This window comes from Nomascus leucogenys, chromosome 11 (assembly GCF_006542625.1).
Source record: "Nomascus leucogenys isolate Asia chromosome 11, Asia_NLE_v1, whole genome shotgun sequence".
In the NCBI taxonomy this organism is placed as follows: domain Eukaryota; kingdom Metazoa; phylum Chordata; class Mammalia; order Primates; family Hylobatidae; genus Nomascus; species Nomascus leucogenys.
The window spans coordinates 54910777-54931697 of NC_044391.1; the positions used below are offsets into that span (position 1 = coordinate 54910777).

Below are 20921 nucleotides of genomic sequence, written 5' to 3' on the forward strand. Positions count from 1 at the left end.
GAGTTGCGGCGGCGCCAGTGAGCTCGCAGTCTGGGAAGGGCTTGACTGAGTGGCAGCCGGTGTCGGGGTGGTGGCTGGGAATGGGGCCGCTCCGGACTTCCGCTGCCAACTACAAGGGCAGATCCGAGGGGATTAGCCGAAGTTGTAGGCGGGGCGTGAGGCTCTGGTACCCGAGCTCATACTAGGGACGGGAAGTCGCGACCAGAGCCACTGGAGGGCGCGGGGACTGCAACCCTAATCAGGTACGGGCCCTGAGAGGATGTGCTGAGGTAGGGGTGGGGGTCAAAGTGAGAGTTCCTCCCAGGGAAGGGCGACTGGCCCCAGGGGTTACGCCCTGGAGGGGGCAGCTTTGGTCCCCAGGTTGAAATAGGAGCTGTCGCCTGCTCGGTCCTCGATCTTCTTCTGCCCAGCCTATCTCCCCAACCCTAATGCCTCTCTCCCAAAACTGCCCTGCAGCTTCCGAGACCCGGATCTGGCATTATTATGTTAGTTCGGTATCTGACGTATTTCCCTCTGCTCTGCATTATTTTTTATCTTCACCAAAAAACGATGTTCAAAGATAAATAAATCTAAAAAAAAGATAGGTAAATCTATCATCTTTGTTTTGTTAAAAAGTATAAGCTACTGAAAGATGAAACGATTGCCTAAGGTCACACACAAAATTCAGTTCATTTCAGAAAAGCTTCTTGAGTGCAAAATATGTGCCTAAGAATGAGAGATGAGAAAAAAATGTTTCAGCCCTTAACCTCAGTGTTTGCAATCCATTTGGGGAGACCAGGTTTTTTGTTTGGTTTTCATATTTGAATCTTTGCTGACTTGCTCCTTTAATATCAGACACTTAAATCCTCAAGAATTGGGACCTCATCATTAATTTTTTTTTTTTTTTTTTGGAGATGGAATCTCACTATGTTGCTCAGGTTTGGTCTCAAACTCCTGAGCTCAAGCCATCCTCCCATCTTGTTGGCCTCACAAAGTGCTGGGATTCAGGCATGAGCCATCATGCCTAGCCACCTAATCATTTTTTTAACTTTTTTTTTTATCAAAAAAGCAATACAGATACATAGTTTTAAAAATCAAGCACTACTAAAAGGGTTAAAATGAAAATAGCCCCTGCCCAATCCTTCCCTTCCCTTGTTCCTGCTGGAGGTAGAAAGGCAGCTGATGTTAATCATGTTAGTAGAAGACTCTCCCACCCCAAGCATTTCTCTTTGTTTTGTAATAAAATCATGTGACCTTTTTAGACCACAAATATGCACGAATTCTGTTCTGTTAGGCTCAGGCTGCAACAAGCGTTAAGTTTCAGTTTCCTAAATGGACACCAGCTGGCAGTGAGCAGGGAACAGTGGGGAGAAAGATGCATGGCACAGCCTGCTTGGTGACAGGCAAAAACCAATTTGTTGTTGTTGTTGTTTTGAGACAGAGTCTTGCTCTGTCACCCAGGCTGGAGCGCAGTGATGTGATCTCTGCTTACTGCAATCCCTGCCTCCTGGGTACAAGCCGTTCTCCTGCCTCAGCCTCTTGAGTAGCTGGGATTACAGGCGCCCACCAACACGCCTGGCTAATTTTTTTATGTTTTTAGTAGAGATGGGGTTTCACGTTGGCCAGGCTGGTCTCGAACTCCTGACCTCAGGTGATCCTCCCGCCTCTTCCAAAGTGCTGGAATTACAGGCATGAGCCACTGTGCCCTGCCAAAAAAAAAAAAAAAAAATTAAGTGAAGTTTCAGGATCTCACAAAGTTGATAACCTATAATCATATTCAAGATTCACTGGTCATAAACATGTCATATTCTTAGGGATTGAGCAACCCGTTGCACAGCATTTAGATGTCTTCTAGAATGGAGCTCCTCCTTCTTGTATGGAGGGCAGTTTATATGGTGTACTTACCTGACCTCCAAAAAGATTTAGCCGCTAAAAAAGCTTCAGGTGGCTGGGCACAGTGGCTCACGCCTGTAATCCCAGCACTTTGGGAGGCCGAGGTGGGCGGATCACCTGAGGTCAGAAGTTCCAGACCAGCCTGGACAATATGGTGAAACCCCATCTCTACTAAAAATACAAAAATTAGCTGGGCGTGGTGGTGGGTGCCTGTAATCCCAGCTAGTCGGGAGGCTGAGGCAGGAGAATCCCTTCAACTCAGGAGGCAGAATTTGCAGTGAGCCAAGATCATGTCACTGCACTCCAGCCTGGGTGACAGAGCAAGACTCCATCTCAAAAAAAAAAAAAAAAAAAAGCTTCAGAGCCATCAGGGATCATGCTGTAATAAATACTTAACATCAACACTGATCTTTAAATGCTTTAGCATAATCAAATATAAACAACAAACAAACACATAAATGCAAAATAAACGAATTAGGGAGATAGATGAAATAAGATAGTGGAAATAGTAATGTTTGTTAAAGCTGGATGGTGATCCTTGTACTATTCACTCTACTTTAGTGTTTGTTTGAAAATTACCATTAGGCAGGTTATGGTGGCTCATGCCTGTAATCTCAGCATTTTGGAAGGCTGAGGCAGGTGGATTACTTGAGCTCAGGAGTTTGAGATCTGCCTGGGCAACATGGTAAAATCCTATCTCTACAAAAAATTAGCTGGCATGATGGCACACTCCTATAGTCCCAGCTCCTTGAGGGGCTGAGGCAGAGAATTGCTTGAACCTGAGAGGTCAAAGCTGCGATGAGCCAAGATCATGCCACTGCACTCCAGCCTGGGTGACCAAATGAGACCCTGTCTCAAAAAAAAAAAAAAAAAAATTCTCGTTAAAGCACAAAGGCCCACTTATTGAAGCTATTAAAATACAGGTTGGGGGTTGGGGCCGGCTGGGTGCCGCAGCTCACGCCTGTAATCCCAGCACTTTGGAAGCCTGAGGTGGGCAGATCACGAGGTCAGGAGATCAAGACCATCCTGGCTAACACGGTGAAACCCCGTCTCTACTAAAAATAGAAAAAAAAAATTAGCTGGGCATGGTGGTGGGCGCCTATAGTCCCAGCTACTCAGGAGGCTGAAGCAGTAGAATGGCGTGAGCCCGGGAGGTGGAGCTTGCAGTGAGCTGAGATCGCACTACTGCACTCCAGCCTGGGCAACAGATGGAGACTCCATCTCAAAAAGAAAAAAAAAATACAGGTTGGGGACATAGTGGCTCACGCCTGTAATCCTAGCACTTTGGGAGTCCGAAGTGGGTGGATCACCAGAGATCAGGAGTTTGAGACCAGCCTGGCCAACATGGCGAAACCCCATCTGTACTAAAAAAAAATACAAAAATTAGCTGGGCATGGTGGTGGGCGCCTGTAATCCCAGCTACTCAGGAGGCTGAGGCAGAAGAATCACTTGAACCAGGGGGATGGAGGTTGCAGTGAGCCAAGATCATGCCACTTCACTCTAGCCCAGGCAAAAGAGCGAGACTCCATCTAAAAAAAAAAAAAAAAATACAGATTAGGCATTCCTAATCGGAAAAATTGGGCTCCAAAATGCTCCAGTGAGCATTTCCTTTGAGCGTCATGTGGGTGCTCAAAAAGTTAGATTTTGGACCATTTCAGATTTCAGAGTTTTGGATTAGGGATGCTCAACTGGTAAGTAATGCAGATATTCCAAAATCTGGACAAATCTGAAATCCAAAATGCTTGGAATAGCAGATACTCAACCGGTAGCACTCCCTAGAAGAATATGCACCAAACTGATAGCAGTGGTTACTTCTGGAGAGGAAGGGAAAGAACCAAGATTAGGAGTAGGGTCAACATAGACTTTAATGTTTTCTGTATTTTTATTACTTGTGTAATTTAAACATTTTAAATTAGTAATAATGAACAATCATGAAACTATGGATGATTTAGTCCAGCAAAATAACCAATTGGGAACCCTCATCCTTCTGACGCAGAGCCCAAATGGCGCAGTGGGAAATGCTGCAGAATCTTGACAGCCCCTTTCAGGACCAGCTGCACCAGCTTTACTCGCACAGCCTCCTGCCTGTGGACATTCGACAGTACTTGGCTGTCTGGATTGAAGACCAGAACTGGTGAGGCCTTCAGGAAGTTGGGGGAATGAGAAAAGTGGTTCCTTACTTCTGGGCCCCCAGGATCCTGGAATCATTAATGGCAGGAAGGGGTTGGAAAGCCTCAGGACTACAGTAACACTGCAGAGACACTAATACTTCTTATTCCTGGTGCCCAGGCAGGAAGCTGCACTCGGGAATGATGATTCCAAGGCTACAATGCTATTCTTCCATTTCTTGGATCAGCTGAACTGTGAGTGTGGCCGTTGCAGCCAGGACCCAGAGTCCTTGTTGCTGCAGCACAATTTGCGGAAATTCTGCCGGGACATTCAGGTACTTGGAAGGGTTGGGAGTAATGGGGTAGCACTGGGAGCTGAACATAGAGGAGTAAGGTTTGGAGAATGGAATAGTACCTGGAGGTGGAAAGGGAGACGGGGACAAATCTGGGGAAAGGAGGACAGAGTCTGGACTTGGGGAATCACTAGCAGAGAGGAGGGCTGCATATACATGACACTGTTGGAAGGATGCTATGGGGAAAAGACAAAGGGCTAGGAACCCCGAAGGAGGAGGAAATACTGTGGACATTGGTGGGGAGGGTCTAGGGTGATAGGTCATTGAGAGTGGTTGAATTGGATCAATCCTTTCTGTTTTCCTATTCTAGCCCTTTTCCCAGGTCCCTACCCAGTTGGCTGAGATAATCTTTAACCTCCTTCTGGAAGAAAAAAGAATTTTGATCCAGGCTCAGAGGGCCCAATTGGTGAGGACAATTCAGTGGTAATGTTGGAAACTCCTGAAGTAGAGAGGAACCATGGAAAGGACTCAGGGATTTGTCTCAGAACAGGATCTCCCCCACATCCTGTGGTATAATTTCAGGCCTGAACTTAAGGCATGAAAGGCCAGAGTTAAAATGTACTCAGAGCCTCTTTTTTCAGGAGCAAAGAGAGCCAGTTCTCGAAACACCTGTGGAGAGCCAGCAACATGAGATTGAATCCCGGATCCTGGATTTAAGGGCTATGATGGAGGTTAGTAGATGTGGTAGGAGTTAGGGTGGACAGCGTTCAGCCTAACACCTCCCTGAGAAGCAGCCTCATTGGGGTCCTCTCCCCTCTGCAGAAGCTGGTAAAATCCATCAGCCAACTGAAAGACCAGCAGGATGTCTTCTGCTTCCGATATAAGATCCAGGCCAAAGGTAGGAAGCACATTGAGGGGCTGGAGAAAGATAAGTGCCTGCTGAGAAGCCAGAGCTGGAAGTGAACAAGAGAAAGCTCCAATGAGCAGTAGTCACTGTCAGACACACCTCACTGACTACAGTCCTGCTGCCATGCACAGCTGGAAGTGCCTTGTGGAGGCTGAGCTGGAGGTGTAGCTGAGAGACAGTAAATGTTGAGGAAATGCATGGAAAACTAACAGTGTTTTATTTGAGGGGGTGTCTGGTCCAAGCATGACCATTCAGAATTTGCCTGAGGGTCCCACAGGTGCCTGTGCTTTGCTTGGTTTCCCTTTCTTCCTCTGCAAAACTCCTCCTTCCTGACTCCGACTGAGACCCCAGTCAGGAAGGAGAGGAAAGAACCCCTGGACTGACTCCTGTTCCCACCATCCAGGGAAGACACCCTCTCTGGACCCCCATCAGACCAAAGAGCAGCAGATTCTGCAGGAAACTCTCAATGAACTGGACAAAAGGAGAAAGGTGGGAGACAGAGGACAGAACGTGTGGGCAACAAGGACCTGGAAAAATGAGGGATGTGGGGACCCTGGTCCTCTAGCACTGGCTTCTTTGTTTCTTCATCCCCAGTTGGGTGGTGGAGGGTGAAAGGGAGAGATGCTCAACACTCACATTATCTCTTTCCTAGGAGGTGCTGGATGCCTCCAAAGCACTGCTAGGCAGATTAACTACCCTAATTGAGCTACTGCTGCCAAAGTTGGAGGAGTGGAAAGCCCAGCAGCAAAAAGCCTGCATCAGAGCTCCCATTGACCACGGGTTGGAACAGCTGGAGACATGGTGAGAGGTACCACCCCAACCCTCATCCTCGCCACGCGCTGTGATTTGTGAGTTGCAGTGCCCTGCATATAGCAAGAGATACTATTCTCTATTGGTCTCTGCTCCCCAGAATGAGTCCTGCTCCCTGCTGACTGCAGCTCTATTCTGCTCCTCATCCTCACCACCCAGGGAGCCCAGAGCCCAGTCTCCTTCAGGGAAATGAATGAATTAACCCACAATCTGGTTTTTCCTTCTTTTTTAATCACCCAGAAATATATATAAATATGTATATATATATATATTTTTTTACTGCAGTGAATACAATGACAAGAAAGAAAGGAAGAAAGGAAGAAAGGAAGGTGGAAGAGAAAATTACCTATTACCTAGCTTATTAAACAAAAATGGAATCATATTGTCCATACTATTTTGAAATCCATGGGTTTTTTTTTAAGCTTAGCAGTATTATATATATATATATATATATATATATATATATATATATATATATTTTTTTTTTTTTTTTTTTTTCGAGACAGAGTCTCACTCTGTTGCTCAGGCTGGAGCGCAGTGGCACGATCTCAGTTCATTGCAACCTCCACCTCCCAGGTTCAAGTGATTCTCCTGTCTCAGCCTCCGGAGTTGCTGGGATTACAGGCACGCACCACCATGCCTGGCTAGTTTTTTTGTATTTTTAGTAGAGATGGTGTTTCTCCATGTTGGCCAGGCTGGTCTCAAACTCCTGACCTCAGGTGATCCACCTGACTTGGGCTCCCAAAGTGCTGGGATTACAGGCGTGAACCACCATGCCCGGCCAACAGTATATTATATTTATCCATGTTATTTCTTATGTCCACACAACAGTCGCCTATATGGTGGTAACATAATTTAATTAATGAACTCCTATTTTCAGCTATTTAGGTTATTTTCAATTTCTTGTTACCTTTTTCCAGGAAACTCTATATTTTATGGTAATTATATTGTGATGTGGAAAAATCACTAGTGTGTCCTCCAACATACTTGAAAAATACCTACTGTTTTCAATGTTTTCTCATTTAAAAATTTATTATAGGCCAGGCGTGGTGGCTCACGCTTGTAATCCCAGCACTTTGGGAGGCCGAGGCAGGAGGATCACGAGGTCAGGAGATCGAGACCATCCTGGCTAACACAGTGAAACCCCGTCTCTACTAAAAATACAAAAATTAGCCAGGTGTAGTGGCGGGCGCCTGTAGTCCCAGCTACTCAGCAGGCTGAGGCAGGAGAATAGCGTGAACCCGGGAGGCGGACCTTGCAGTGAGCCGAGATTGCACCACTGCACTCCAGCCTGGGCAACAGAGCCAGACTCCATCTCAAAAAAATATATATATATATTATTATTTCGTCTTTTAAAAATATACCAGGCCAGGCATGGCGGCTCATGCCTGTTATCCTAGTGCTTTGGAAGGCTGAGGCAGGAGGATCACTTCAGGCTTGGGGTTTGAGACCAGCCTGGGAAACATAAAAAGACCCCATCTCTACAAAAAAAAATAAAAATAAAAATTTTTTAATTAGGCATGTCCGGAGGCAGTGGCTCACACATGTAATCCCAGCACTGTGGGAGGCCAAGGTGGGTGGATCACTTGAGGTCAGGAGTTCAAGACCAGCCTGGCCAATGTGGTGAAGCCCCATCTCTACTAAAAATACAGAAATTTGTCAGGTGTGGTGGCACATGCCTGTACTTCCAGCTACTCAGGAGGCTAAGGCAGGAAAATCGCTTGAACTCGGGAGGCAGAGGTTGCAGTGCACTGAGATCATGCCACTGTACTCCACCCTGGGTGACAGAGCGAGACTCCGTCTCAAAAAAAAAAAAAAAAAAAGAGATTAGACATGGTGGCACACGCCTGTAGTCCCCAGCTACTCAGGAGGCTGAGGTGGAAGGATTGCTTGAGCCCAGGTGTTGCAGGCTGCAGTGAGCCATGATTATACCACTGTAGTCCAGCCTGGACAACAGAACGAGACCCTGTCTCTAAAAGTATATATGTACACATAACATAATACCCAGCTACTTAGGAGGATGAGGCAGAAAGAGTGCTTGAGTCCAGGAGTTTGAGGTCAGCCTGAGCAATATAGCAAGACCCTCACCTCTTAAAAGGTAGATAAAAAAAATACCACAATTGCTCAGGTAGATTGCAAAACAGGCATATAGTACTCATGTTACAGGACCAGCATGCATGCATGCATTGATTGATTGATTGACTGAGACAGGGTCTCTCTCTGTCTCCCAGGCTGGAGTGCCTGGCCTTAAGTGATCCGCCCACCTTTGCCTCCGAAAGTGCTGAGATTACAGGTGTGAGCCACCATGTCAGCTGGGGAGGCTTTTTAAAAGATAGTTCCAAGTGTTACAGCTCTTTTAGAATTTGTCTAGCAGGCTTTCAAGCTTTTGCCAGAAACCACCCCCACCCCCACCCCCACCAAAAAAAAAAAAAGAAGATAGTTACAAACGTTTCCCAGAATAGTTGTCCCAATCGAATCTATTTTCTCATGTGTAGTGTATGGTTGTTTTCCTATCACCACATTGCTGATTATTATTATTTTTAATTATAGAGACAGTAAACTACAGTAGTTAAAAATGTGAGTTGGGGCTGGGGTGCGGTGGCTCACACCTGTAATCCCAGCATTTTGGGAGGCCAAGGCGGGCGGATCACCTGAGGTCAGGAGTTCAAGACCAGCTTGGCCAACATGGCAAAACACCATCTCTACTAAAAATATATATATATATAAGTTAGCCGGGCGTGGTGGCACATGCCTGTAATCCCACCTACTCGGGAGGCCAAGGCAGGAGAATCTCTTGAATCCAAGAGGTGGAGGTTGCAGTGAGCCAAGATCACGCTATTGCACTCCAGCCTAGGTGACAAGAGAGTGAGACTGTGTCAAAAAAAAAGAAAAAACAAAAAAGTCTGAGTTGTACAATGAGACCGCCTGGGATCACATACAAGCTTCATCCCTTACTAGTTGTATGACCTTGAGCAAGTCACTTAACCTTTCTGTGCCTCAGTTTTATCATCTGTAATGTGGGGAAAATAATAGTACCTGCCTCAGAGGGTTGTTTTGAGGATTAAATGCATTAATATGTGGAAAGGGCTTAATATAAATTGTACATAGCATATGAAAACTGTTAGGCCGGGCGCGGTGGCTCACGCTTGTAATCCCAGCAGTTTGGGAGGCCAAGGTGGGCGGATCACGAGGTCAGGAGATCGAGACCACGGTGAAACCCCGTCTCTACTAAAAATACAAAAAAATTAGCCGGGCGTGGTGGCAGGCGCCTGTAGTCCCAGCTACTCGGAGAGGCTGAGGCAGGAGAATGGCATGAACCCGGGAGGCGGAGCTTGCAGTGAGCCGAGATGTCGCCACTGCACTCCAGCCTGGGTGACAGAGCGAGACTCCGTCTCAAAAAAAAAAGAAAACTGTTAAATCTGTTAGCAGTTTTATATGTGAAAATAGCTTTGATTTTCGTTTCTTGGATTATGAATCATGTTAAATAATCCTTTATATGCTTCCTGGATTCTTTTTTTTTCTTCCCCCCAGTCAGTTTCTGACTCTTCACATATTTACAGAGAGGTCTTGGAACCTGGTTGGGGGAATCCAGGAAACTCATGGATTCCTTCTTCCTGAATTTTATCACCCAGGTTCACAGCTGGAGCAAAGCTGTTGTTTCACCTGAGGCAGCTGCTGAAGGAGCTGAAGGGACTGAGTTGCCTGGTTAGCTATCAGGATGACCCTCTGATCAAAGGGGTGGACCTACGCAACGCCCAGGTCACAGAGTTGCTACAGCGTCTGCTCCACAGGTCTAGAGGCCAGGCAGGAACCCTGGGGGAAAGAAGGAACAAGGGAAGCCATTCTTACAGATACTGAGCTATATATTCTCCCCACACCTCTCTCTCCTCAGAGCCTTTGTGGTAGAAACCCAGCCCTGCATGCCCCAAACTCCCCATCGACCCCTCATCCTCAAGACTGGGAGCAAGTTCACCGTCCGAACAAGGTTAGCATTCCAGAACTCATTCCTGCTTCCTTTTTCCAACCCTGCCACTGTGTATTTTCTGGCTTTACAGCTCTTCCCACTCTTGGCTTTTTCTTCTCTTTCCCCTCAATCTCCCTACCTCTTATAATCCCTCTTCTCTTTTTCAAACATCTGGCCTATCCAGAAGGTTGAGGTTGACCACTTTCCCCTATCCCCCTGCCTTCCCCCAGGCTGCTGGTGAGACTCCAGGAAGGCAATGAGTCACTGACTGTGGAAGTCTCCATTGACAGGTAAATTGGAGCAGGTGAAGGGTGGCCGGGACACGGGCTGCTGATAGGGACAGGGCCCTAGGGCTATCTTCTTCCTCCTTCCAATCCTACCTCATATAAATTATAATTCATTTCTTTTGTTGAACACTTACTTTGTGACATGCAGCATGTCAGCTACTCATTTAATTGTCACACCAACCTCATGAATTAACTATTACCAGTGTACCATACAAACAAAGATACAGGCTTAGAGAGACTGATTACATCTCTTCTGAAGGCCACATAGCTAGTGAGCTCAAGTCGGGTTTGAACCCAGGTCTGTCTGATCCCAAAGACCAAACTCCTAACTTCTATACTCTTTTGCCCAATGATTTTTTTTTTATTTCTTTCTTTTCAGGAATCCTCCTCAATTACAAGGGTAGGTGCTTGACAAGGACACTGCAAACATCCGTACGGTGCATGACCTGCAGAACCACATTCGGCAGCCCGGGTGGCACAAACAAGGAGGGGGGGATTTGGGATATAGACAAAGGGAGATGGCGAGATCTGAAATGAAGTGGAACTTCTGTTTTTTTTTTCTGCTGAGTTTTTAGAATAATTCTGTTCCTTGTCTCCATGTATCTTCCTCCTCCTGGAACAGCTTCCGGAAGTTCAACATTCTGACTTCAAACCAGAAAACTTTGACCCCCGAGAAGGGGCAGAGTCAAGGTTTGATTTGGGACTTTGGTTACTTGGTAAGAATAGTTTGTGACCTATGCTTTTATTACTATTTTTATTTTTTTTGAGACAGAGTCTCACTCTGTCCCCCAGGCTGGAGTGCAGTGTGGCATGATCTTGGCTCACGGCAACCTCCGCCTCCCAGGTTCAAGCAATTCTCCTGTCTCAGCCTCCTGAGTAGCCAAGACTACAGGCACACACCACCATGCCCGGCTAATTTTTGTATTTTTAGTAAAGACAGGGTTTCACCATATTGGTCAGGCTGGTCTTGAACTCCTGACCTCAGGTGATCCACCCGCCTCAGCCTCCCAAAGTGCTGGGATCACAGGCATGAGCCACCACACCTGGCCTGCTTTTAGTCCAAAGGAACAGGGGTTGGGGGAAGTTCCCAGGGCTTGAGAGGTCTTGAAGCCAAACAGGGGTTCCAGGACACTAGGGTGCCCACTCTGGCATTTTCTCTCCTTCCCTTCAATTCACAGACTCTGGTGGAGCAACGTTCAGGTGGTTCAGGAAAGGGCAGCAATAAGGTGAGGCCTGGACAGAGGACTCGGGGGCAGGGGAACTTACCAAAGAGCCTTCTGATGACTATGTCTTTGGCTGTCCCAGGGGCCACTAGGTGTGACAGAGGAACTGCACATCATCAGCTTCACAGTCAAATATACCTACCAGGGTCTGAAGCAGGAGCTGAAAGTGAGTGAAAATGGAGGGCAAGGAGAGAGAAAGCAGCTTTGGAAGAAGGCATAAGAAGGGGATAAACAGAAGCCTCTTGGGATGGGTTAGCACTGCTTTCCTCTAACAAATACCTGCAGCTAGAAACATCACATCCCTCTCTGTGACTCCTCTCTTCTCCCCAGACGGACACCCTCCCTGTGGTGATTATTTCCAACATGAACCAGCTCTCGATTGCCTGGGCTTCAGTTCTCTGGTTCAATTTACTCAGCCCAAACCTTCAGGTAGGGAGTGGGGCCGACAGGTCAGTGGGGGAGAGGAGGGGTGTGGCAGCTTGGTGTGATAGGTTGCTTCTGAGCCAGCCTGCACTCTTCCCACCCCTGCAGAACCAGCAGTTCTTCTCCAACCCCCCCAAGGCCCCTTGGAGCTTGCTGGGCCCTGCTCTCAGTTGGCAGTTCTCCTCCTATGTTGGCCGAGGCCTCAACTCAGACCAGCTGAGCATGCTGAGAAACAAGCTGTTCGGTACAGATTTCTTTTACTCTCAGCCTTTCTCCAGCCTTAGTCTTTCCTGTCCCTCTGTCCTATCTATCCCAGGACCCCTGGCTTCCCTCATCATCTGTCTGTGGCTATCTGTCCCACAGGGCAGAACTGTAGGACTGAGGATCTATTCTTGTCCTGGGCTGACTTCACTAAGGTAACTCCCTGAATCCTGTGGAGCTAGATCTAGCCCACATTCCAAATACTGGCCTTCCCACGTCCCTCCTTCCCTACACCAGGGGCATCTCCTCAGCTTTTGCTACCTTTCCATTCCTCCTCCAGCGAGAGAGCCCTCCTGGCAAGCTACCATTCTGGACATGGCTAGACAAAATTCTGGAGTTGGTACATGACCACCTGAAGGATCTCTGGAATGATGGGTAAGGCCTTGGTCACCCTTCCCTCATGGGCTTGTGCTTTCCAGGCTTGAGAGTGGAGTCTCTGCGCCCTCATGTGGCAAGCAGGGAGAGAGCAAAGACAGGTGCAGGCCACATCTCCTCACATTTGTTAACAATAATAAGGCCGGGTGCGGTGGCTCACGCCTGTAATCCCAGCACTTTGGGAGGCCGAGGCGGGCGGATCATGAGGTCAGGAGATCGAGACCATCCTGGCTAACACGGTGAAACCCCGTCTCTACTAAAAATACAAAAAATTAGCCGGGCATGGTGGCGGACACATGTAGTCCTAGCTACTTGGGAGGCTGAGGCAGGAGAATGGCGTCAACCTGGGAGGTACAGCTTACAGTGAGCCGAGATTGTGCCACTGCACTCCAGCCTGGGTGACAGAGCAAGACTCCATCTCAAAAAAAAAATAAAAAAATAATAGCCATAAACAGTGTTTGTGAACATTCCAGAGCTTGATGGGTGCTCTTTATCAATTCTCTCATCTCATCCTTAAAACCACGCTGAGTGGTGGGTTTTGCCATCTTCATTTCATGCGAGGAAACTAAGTTTCAGAGAAGTTAAAGAACTTACCCAAGGGACAGAGTTGATATTCAAACCCAGGCCTATGTGACTCCAAGCCCATGCTCTTTTCACCACACTGCCTACCAATTTGTGTAGCATTTGGCTTTTAAAAGTGCTATTCATGACCAGGCGCGATGGCTAACGCCTGTAATCCCAGAACTTTGGGAGGCCGAGGTGGGCGGATCACCTGAGGTCAGGAGTTCAAGACCAGCCTGACCAACATGGCGAAACCCCATCTCTACTAAAAATACAAAAATTAGCCGGGCGTGGTGGCGGGCGCCTGTAATCCCAGCTACTCAGGAGACTGAGGCAGGAGAATCGCTTGAACCCAGGAGAGAAGGTTGTAGTGAGCTGAGATTGTGCCTTTGCACTCCAGCCTGGGTGACAGAGTGAGACTCCGTCTCAAAACAAAACAACAAAAAAAGTGCTATTTATGGCCGGGCACAGTGGCTCACACCTGTAATGCCAGCACTTTGGGAGGCTGAGGCAGGCAGATAACCTGAGGTCAGAAGTTCAGAACCAGCCATGCCAACATGGTGAAACCCCATCTCTACTGAAAATACAAAAATTAGCCAGGCGTGGTGGCGGGCCTGTGATCCCAGCTACTCAAGAGGCTGAGGCAGGAGAATTGCTTGAACCCGGGAGGTGGAGGTTGCATTGAGCCGAGATCATGCCATTGCACTCTAGCCTGGGCGACGAGCAAAACTCCGCCTCAAAAAAATGTGCTATTCATGGCTGGGCACAGTGGCTCATGCCTGTAATCCTAGCATTTTGGGAGGTTGAGGCGGACAGATCACTTGAGCCCAGGAGTTCAAAACCGCCCTGGGCCACATGGTGAAACCCCGTCTCTACAAAAAATACAAAAGTTAGCCAGGCATGGTGGTGTGCACCTGTGGTCCCAGCTACTCTGGAGGCTGAGAGGTGGAAAGATTGCTTGAGCCCGGGAGGTCGAGGCGGCAGTGAGCTGTGATCGTGCCACTGTTCTCCAGCCTGAGTGATAGAATAACACCCTGTCTCCCAGAAAAAAAAAAAAAAAAAGTGCTGTTCATCTGTGTGATCTTACTGAATCTTCATACCTCTTCAAACCCTCGGAAGGTGGCTATTGTCAGCAAAGTGAAGTGACTTGTAAAAGATAAAAAAAGCTAAGTGGCAGGGCTTGGTCCAAAACCTGGGTTCCAAACCTGGGCTGTTTCTCCATACGAGGGGAGCAGGGAGGCAGGGGCCTGGTGGGGCAGGGGTTGCGGGGCGGCTCACAGCTGCTCTCTGTACTCCAGACGCATCATGGGCTTTGTGAGTCGGAGCCAGGAGCGCCGGCTGCTGAAGAAGACCATCTCTGGCACTTTTCTACTGCGCTTCAGTGAATCATCAGAAGGCGGCATTACCTGCTCCTGGGTGGAGCACCAGGATGATGGTCAGCTGCTCTGCCCTGCCATTCCCACAGCCTCTCCTTTCTGCCTGGCTCCCCTCTTGCCCCTCTGCCTGCCCTTGGCTTCCCTGGCTCTGTCCTGAATCCCTCAGCGGGTTTGGGACTGGGCAGCCACAGCAGGGAGCTCCAAGGCCCACCCTCTTCCCTCAAGCCTGCCTGTTCCTGCATTCACTCTCCAGACAAGGTGCTCATCTACTCTGTGCAACCGTACACCAAGGAGGTGCTGCAGTCACTCCCGCTGACTGAAATCATCCGCCATTACCAGTTGCTCACTGAGGAGAATATACCTGAAAACCCACTGCGCTTTCTCTATCCCCGAATCCCCCGGGATGAAGCTTTTGGGTGCTACTACCAGGAGAAAGGTGGGAATCGTTGACATACTTCATTGCTAGATTGCAGAGATCTTCAGACATCCATAGATCCCACTCCTTCCTTTCAAGCATGGTAAAACTGATATCTAGAGGAGTTAAGGGATTTGTCCATGGGATACTGCTGGTTACTATGAGGATGAGACTGCCAGGACCATCTGCACTAGGGGAACCTCAGGCTATGTGTCTGGCCCACTGATCTTCTCTGCTTCTTGTGTATGTTCCTCACAGTTAATCTCCAAGAACGGAGGAAATACCTGAAACACAGGCTCATTGTGGTCTCTAATAGGTGAGATATGAACTCTTCACCCATCCTCCCTAATCCTTTTTGGCTCTGCTTCAGTGAATCATCAAAAGGGGGCATTACCTGCTCCTGGGTGGAGCACCAGGACGATGGTCAGCTGCTCTGCCCTGCCATTCCCACAGCCTCTCCTTTCTGCCTTCTAACCTGCCCTATTCCAGTCTCCCCAGCCTTCCCTCACTCCTATCCCACTCTAGTTTTTTCTGGTTCTAGTCTCTCCTATCTCATATTTTTCTGCTGCCATCCTTAGGTTGTCTCCACAGGGGTTTCTGGATAATAATGATCATAATCACTGGTGTTAATGGGTACCTACTTGATGCCAAGCATGGAGCTTTTTTTTTTTTTTTCCAGACAGGGTTTTGCTCTATTGCCCAGGCTGGAGTGCAGTGGCATGATCCTGGCTCACTGCAGCCTCGACCTCCTGAGCTCAAGCAATACAGGCATTCATCACCAAACTCAGCTAATTTTTTTTGTATTTGTTGTAGAGATGGAGTCTTACCATGTTGCCCAGGCTGTTCTTGAACTCCTGGACTCAAGTGATCCACCCGCCTTGGCCTCCCAAAGTGCTGGGATTACAGGCGTGAGCCACCACGCCCCGCCTATATATATATATATATATATATATATATATATATTTTTTTTTTTTTTTTTTTTTTTTTTGAGACAGGGTCTCTGTCACCCAGGCTGGAGTGCAGTGGTACAATCATGACTCACTGCAGCCTTGGCCTAGGGGTTGAAGCGATGCTCCTGCCTCAGCCTCCCAAGTAGCTGAGACTACAGGCACACGCCATCACACTCAGCTAATTTTTTAAATTTTTTGTAGGGATGGGGTATCACTATGTTGCCCAGGCTGGTCTTGAACTCCTGGCCTCGCGCAGTCTCCTGCCTTGGCCTCCCAAATTGCTGGGATTATAGGAATGAGCCATGGCACTTGGCTGGGGATAGATTTTTTTTTTTTTGAGACAGAGTCTCACTCTCATTGCCCAGGCTGGAGTGCAATGGTGCAATCTCAGCTCACTGCAACCTCTGCCTCCCAGGCTCAAACAATTCTCCTGCCTCAGCCTACTGAGTAGCTGGGATTACGGGCGAGTGCCACCCATGCCTGGTTAATTTTTGTTTTTTTTTTTTGAGACAGAGTCTCGCCCTGTTGCCCAGGCTGGAGTGCAGTGGCACAGTCTCAGCTCACTGCAACCTCTGCCTCCCAGGTTCAAGCGATTCTCCTGCCTCAGCCTCCTGAGTAGCTGGGACTACAGGCGCGCACTACCACCACACCTGGCTAATTTTTGTATTTTTAGTAGAGACAGGGTTTTACCATATTGGCCAGGCTGGTCTCAAACTCCTGACCTCATGATCCGCCCACCTTGGCCTCCCAAAGTGTTGGGATTACAGGCGTGAGTCTCTGCACCCGGCCTAACTTTTGTATTTTTAGTAGAGACAGGATTTCACCATGTTGGCCAGGCTGGTCTTGAGCTCCTGGCCTTAAGTGATCTGCCCGCCTCAGCCTCCCAAAGTGCTTGGATTACAGGTGTGAGCCACCGTGCCTTGGCCTGAAAGTTTATTATGTGCCAGGCACTAGGCTAAATGGTTTGCATTTATTTTCTCATTTTATTGAATCTACAAAATAGTCCTGTGAAGTAAAGGGCACTGTTACTGTTTTCAGCTAAGGAACTGGATTTAGAGTAGTCAAGTTTTGTACCTAAGGTACATGGCTAATAAATGATACAGGTCTGTTAGATTCCATAGCCCTGCTTTTAACCACCCTACTGCCTCTCAAGAATTACTAGGTATTGTTCTCATTTATAGACGATAAATCTGAGGCTCAGAAAAGTTGGGTCACTTGCCTAAGGTCCCCCAGCCAGGATTCAAACTCCAGGAGGCCTGATTCCAAACCCATGCTCTTTAGCCCTCCGCCCTACTGCCTTCTTAGACTAGCTTCTGCTTGTTCTACCATTCCCTATTTCATTTGAACCACTGAGCGCTGCTCCTTTGTCTGTCTTTGGGTATCCAGACAGGTGGATGAACTGCAACAACCGCTGGAGCTTAAGCCAGAGCCAGAGCTGGAGTCATTAGAGCTGGAACTAGGGCTGGCGCCAAAGCCAGAGCTCAGCCTGGACTTAGAGCGACTGCTGGAGGCAGGGCTGGATCTGGGGCCAGAGCTAGAGTCTGTGTTGGAGTCCACTCTGGAGCCTGTAATAGAGCCCACACTGTGCATGGTATCACAAACAGTGCCAGAGCCAGACCAAGGACCTGTATCACAGCCAGTGCCAGAGCCAGATTTGCCCTGTGATCTGAGACATTTGAACACTGAGCCAATGGAAAGTAAGTGATGAGATGGAGCTATGGAAGATAGCACACATTCCCTTTCCTACCCCTTCTCCCTCTCCCATTACAGAAAAAGCTGAGCTCCAAGCTCCTCATTGGAGAGAGGTCCATTCTGTGATTCCTTTTTTTAGGAATTACACATGTCTTCCCCCACCTCCCTGCTCTTTCATCCCACAAATTCCCCCTCAGGCTCTTCCCAGGCCTTTCCTGCCATCCTCCCTCCCTTTCCCTGCTGGGTTGGGAACTCCTAACTAAGATCAGGGCCTCACTGTTCTCTCTGGTTTACCTAGTCTTCAGAAACTGTGTAAAGATTGAAGAAATCATGCCGAATGGTGACCCACTGTTGGCTGGCCAGAACACCATGGATGAGGTTTACGTCTCCCGCCCCAGCCACTTCTACACTGATGGACCCTTGATGCCTTCTGACTTCTAGGAACCACATTTCCTCTGTTCTTTTCATATCTCTTGCCCTTCCTACTCCTCATAGCATGATGTTGTTCTCCAAGGATGGGAATCAGGCATGTGTCCCTTCCAAGCTGTGTTAACTGTTCAAACTCAGGCCTGTGTGACTCCATTGGGGTGGGAGATGAAAGCATAACATGGGTACAGAAGGGACAACAATGAATCAGAACAGATGCTGAGCCATAGGTCTAAATAGGATCCTGCTGTGCTGCCTGCTGCCTGGGAGGTATAGGGGTCCTGCGGGCAGGTCAGGGTAGTTGACAGGTACTTGGAGGGCTCAGGGTAGTGACTTCTTTCCAGTATGGAAGGATTTCAACATTTTAATAGCTGGTTAGGCTAAACTGGTGCACATGGGCATTGGCCCTTGGTGGGGAGCACAGACACAGGATAGGACTCCATTTCTTTCTCCCATTCCTTCATGTCTAGGATAACTTTTTCTTTCTTCTTTCCTTCACTCCTGAATCAAGCCCTGAATTTCTTCTTTTCCTGCAGGGGTTGAGAGCTTTCTGCCTTAGCCTACCATGTGAAACTCTACCCTGAAGAAGGGGATGGATAGGAAGTAGACCTCTTTTTCTTACCAGTCTCCTCCCCTACTCTGCCCCTAAGCTGGCTGCACCTGCTCCTCCCCCATAAAATGATCGTGCCCATCTAATGTGAGGGTGAAGCCTTGCACACTAGCTTAGGCTACCTAGTCTCCACTTTCTCAATGCTTAGGAGACAGATCATTCCTGGAGGCTGGGGATGGTAGGATTGCTGGGAATTTTTTTTTTTTAAACAGGGTCTCACTCTGTTGCCCAGGCTAGAGTGCAGTGTTGCAATCACAGCTTACTGCAGCCTCGACCTCCTGGGTTCAAGCAATCCTCCTACCTCTGTTGGGTAGCTAGGACCATGGCATGCACTACTATGCCCTATTTTTTTTTTTTTTTTTTTTTAGAGACAGGGTCTTGCTATTTTGCCCAGGCTGGTCTTGAACTCCTGGGCTCAAGTGATCCTCACGCCTTGTCTCCCAAAGTGCTGGGATTATAGGCATGAGCCACTGCGCTTGGCCAGGAATTTTTTTTTTTTTTTTTTTTTTTTTTGGGACGGAGTTTCTCTCTTGTTGTCCAGGCTGGAGTGCAATGGCGCGATCTCGGCTCACTGCAACCTCCGCCTCCTGGGTTCAAGTGACTCTCCTGCCTCAGCCTCCCAAGTAGCTGGGATTACAGATCTGCACCACCATGCCCAGCTAATTTTGTATTTTTAGTAGAGACGGGGCTTCTCCATGTTGGTCAGGCTGGTCTCAAACTCCCGACCTCAGGTGATCTGTCCACCTCAGCCTCCCAGAGGGCTGGGATTACAGGCGTGAGCCACCGTGCCCAGCAGGAATTTCTTTTTATAGTATCGGATAAAGTTTGGTGTTTTTACAGAGAAGAAGAAATGGGTCTTAGCTCTTTCTGTATTATGTTATCATCCCCCCTTTTTTGTACAATATGTTGTTTACCTGAAAGGAAGGTTTCTATTCCTTGGTTGTGGACCTGGACAAAGACCAAGTCTGTGGAACTTAAAACCTTGAAGGTCTGTCATAGGACTCTGGACAATCTCACACTTTAGCTATTCCCAGGGAACTCCAGGGGGCAACTGACATTGCTCTAAGATGTCCTCCTGATGTAGCTTGAGATATAAATGAAAGGCTCTGCACAGGTGGCTGTTTCTTGTCTGTTATGTCAGAGGAACATTCCTGTTCAGAAAGGGGCTCTTCTGAGCAGAAATGGCTAATAAACTTTGTGCTGATCTGGAAATGTCTCATCTTTGATCCTCTTTATTTCTCTGCTCACAAAGGCTAATGTTCTTAGGGACACCAACAAGCTGCACAGGAATGAAGTCAGAAAATTGTGGCCTCTCTTCCATCCACCCCTCTACGTTCCTCTTGTCATATTTCTTCTTCTTCCCTTCCTGTTTGGAGTAGCCCCTCCTGTCCGTTAGACTCTTCTAGGGGTGCTGGGAGCTATATATGCATTGTGGGGGGAGGGAATGAGTAGTTATATAACTGTCTCATCACTCAGCTGATTGTTGACAAAGCCAAAACACAAACTTGTCTGGATTTGTCTGACTTCAAAGCCCACACTTTTTGATGCTGTGACTGGAAAAAAAAAAGGAAAGGAAATAATCACTAGCCACTTCTCCTCATCTTTTCTTTTTTTCAAAGAATTTCAGCTACCCTTGAGTTACCAAACTTCCAAAGGGACTCCAAGGCCGGGCGTGGTGGCTCATGCCTGTAATCCCAGCACTTTGGGAGGCCAAGGCGGGTGGATCACCTGAGGTCAGGAGTTCAAAACCAGCCTGACCAACATGGTGAAACTCCATCTCTACTAAAAATACAAAAATTAGCCAGGCGTGATGGTGCGCACCTGTAGTCCCAGCTACTTGGGAGGCTGAGGCAGGAGAATCACTTGAACCTGGGAGGCGGAGGTTGCAGTGAGCTGAGATCACGCCACTGCACTCCAGCCTGGGTGACAGAATGAGACTCCATCTCAAAAAAAAAAAAAAAAAAAAAACAAGGGGACTCCAGTCGTCCTTTGAGAGGAAAGTCCCATTGTTCTGGGATATTTACCTTCATTTCCCTGGAATGCCCTTCCTGCTCAAAACTGAACTCTGACTTTTGATCCTGCAGCGATCAGGACTCCTGTCTTTGATCAGATATACCGTTGGCCAAGAAAGCAGGGAAGGAGGCGCTGGATCAGGGAGCAAGTGACCCTTAGATATGCTCCCACTTCCTAATCTGGTAATCCCATTCTGCTTGCTCAGCCATATAGGAATTGATACTAAAGAGATCCCAGTTATTCTATACGCCAGGGGGTCATGAGAAAATATCATTCTCCACCATAGCCCTTCAGAATAGAAGGGACGCATATTGTAGTCCCTTGGCCTTATTTTTCCATCGATTTCTCTTTCCCA

At 47.9% G+C, this 20921-nt stretch overlaps 1 protein-coding gene and 1 non-coding gene across 3 annotated transcripts; both read left to right on the plus strand.

The window, feature by feature from the left end:
* Positions 1-27: 27 nt before the first annotated feature.
* On the plus strand, positions 28-19765 carry STAT2 (signal transducer and activator of transcription 2). 2 transcript variants are annotated; one of them, XM_003252812.2, is made up of 24 exons: positions 28-242; positions 3869-4006; positions 4162-4315; positions 4644-4739; positions 4915-5004; positions 5096-5171; positions 5584-5669; positions 5833-5981; positions 9623-9781; positions 9883-9975; positions 10185-10244; positions 10621-10641; positions 10864-10957; positions 11420-11467; positions 11547-11630; positions 11795-11893; positions 11996-12131; positions 12251-12303; positions 12429-12523; positions 14383-14519; positions 14714-14896; positions 15134-15191; positions 17212-17522; positions 17816-19765. In XM_003252812.2, exons 2-24 carry the CDS (start codon positions 3876-3878, stop codon positions 17956-17958), a joined length of 2556 nt encoding a protein of 851 aa, XP_003252860.1. In that variant the 5' UTR covers positions 28-242; positions 3869-3875; the 3' UTR covers positions 17959-19765. The 2 variants fall into 2 exon arrangements, with proteins under 2 accessions (XP_003252860.1, XP_030678291.1); XM_030822431.1 differs by lacking the exon at positions 10621-10641.
* LOC115837396 lies at positions 8331-8394 on the plus strand. Its single transcript, XR_004032441.1, has one exon. It is a non-coding gene; the product is annotated as a U7 small nuclear RNA (small nuclear RNA).
* Positions 19766-20921: the final 1156 nt, after the last annotated feature.

Coding starts and splice junctions, on each gene's coding strand:
- STAT2 (XM_003252812.2), top strand. CDS start 3,876: ATGGCGCAGTGGGAAATGCTGCAGAATCTTGACAGCCCCTTTCAGGAC. Junction 4,007..4,161: donor TGGATTGAAGACCAGAACTG/GTGAGGCCTTCA, acceptor CCTGGTGCCCAG/GCAGGAAGCTGCACTCGGGA. Junction 9,976..10,184: donor AAGTTCACCGTCCGAACAAG/GTTAGCATTCCA, acceptor GCCTTCCCCCAG/GCTGCTGGTGAGACTCCAGG.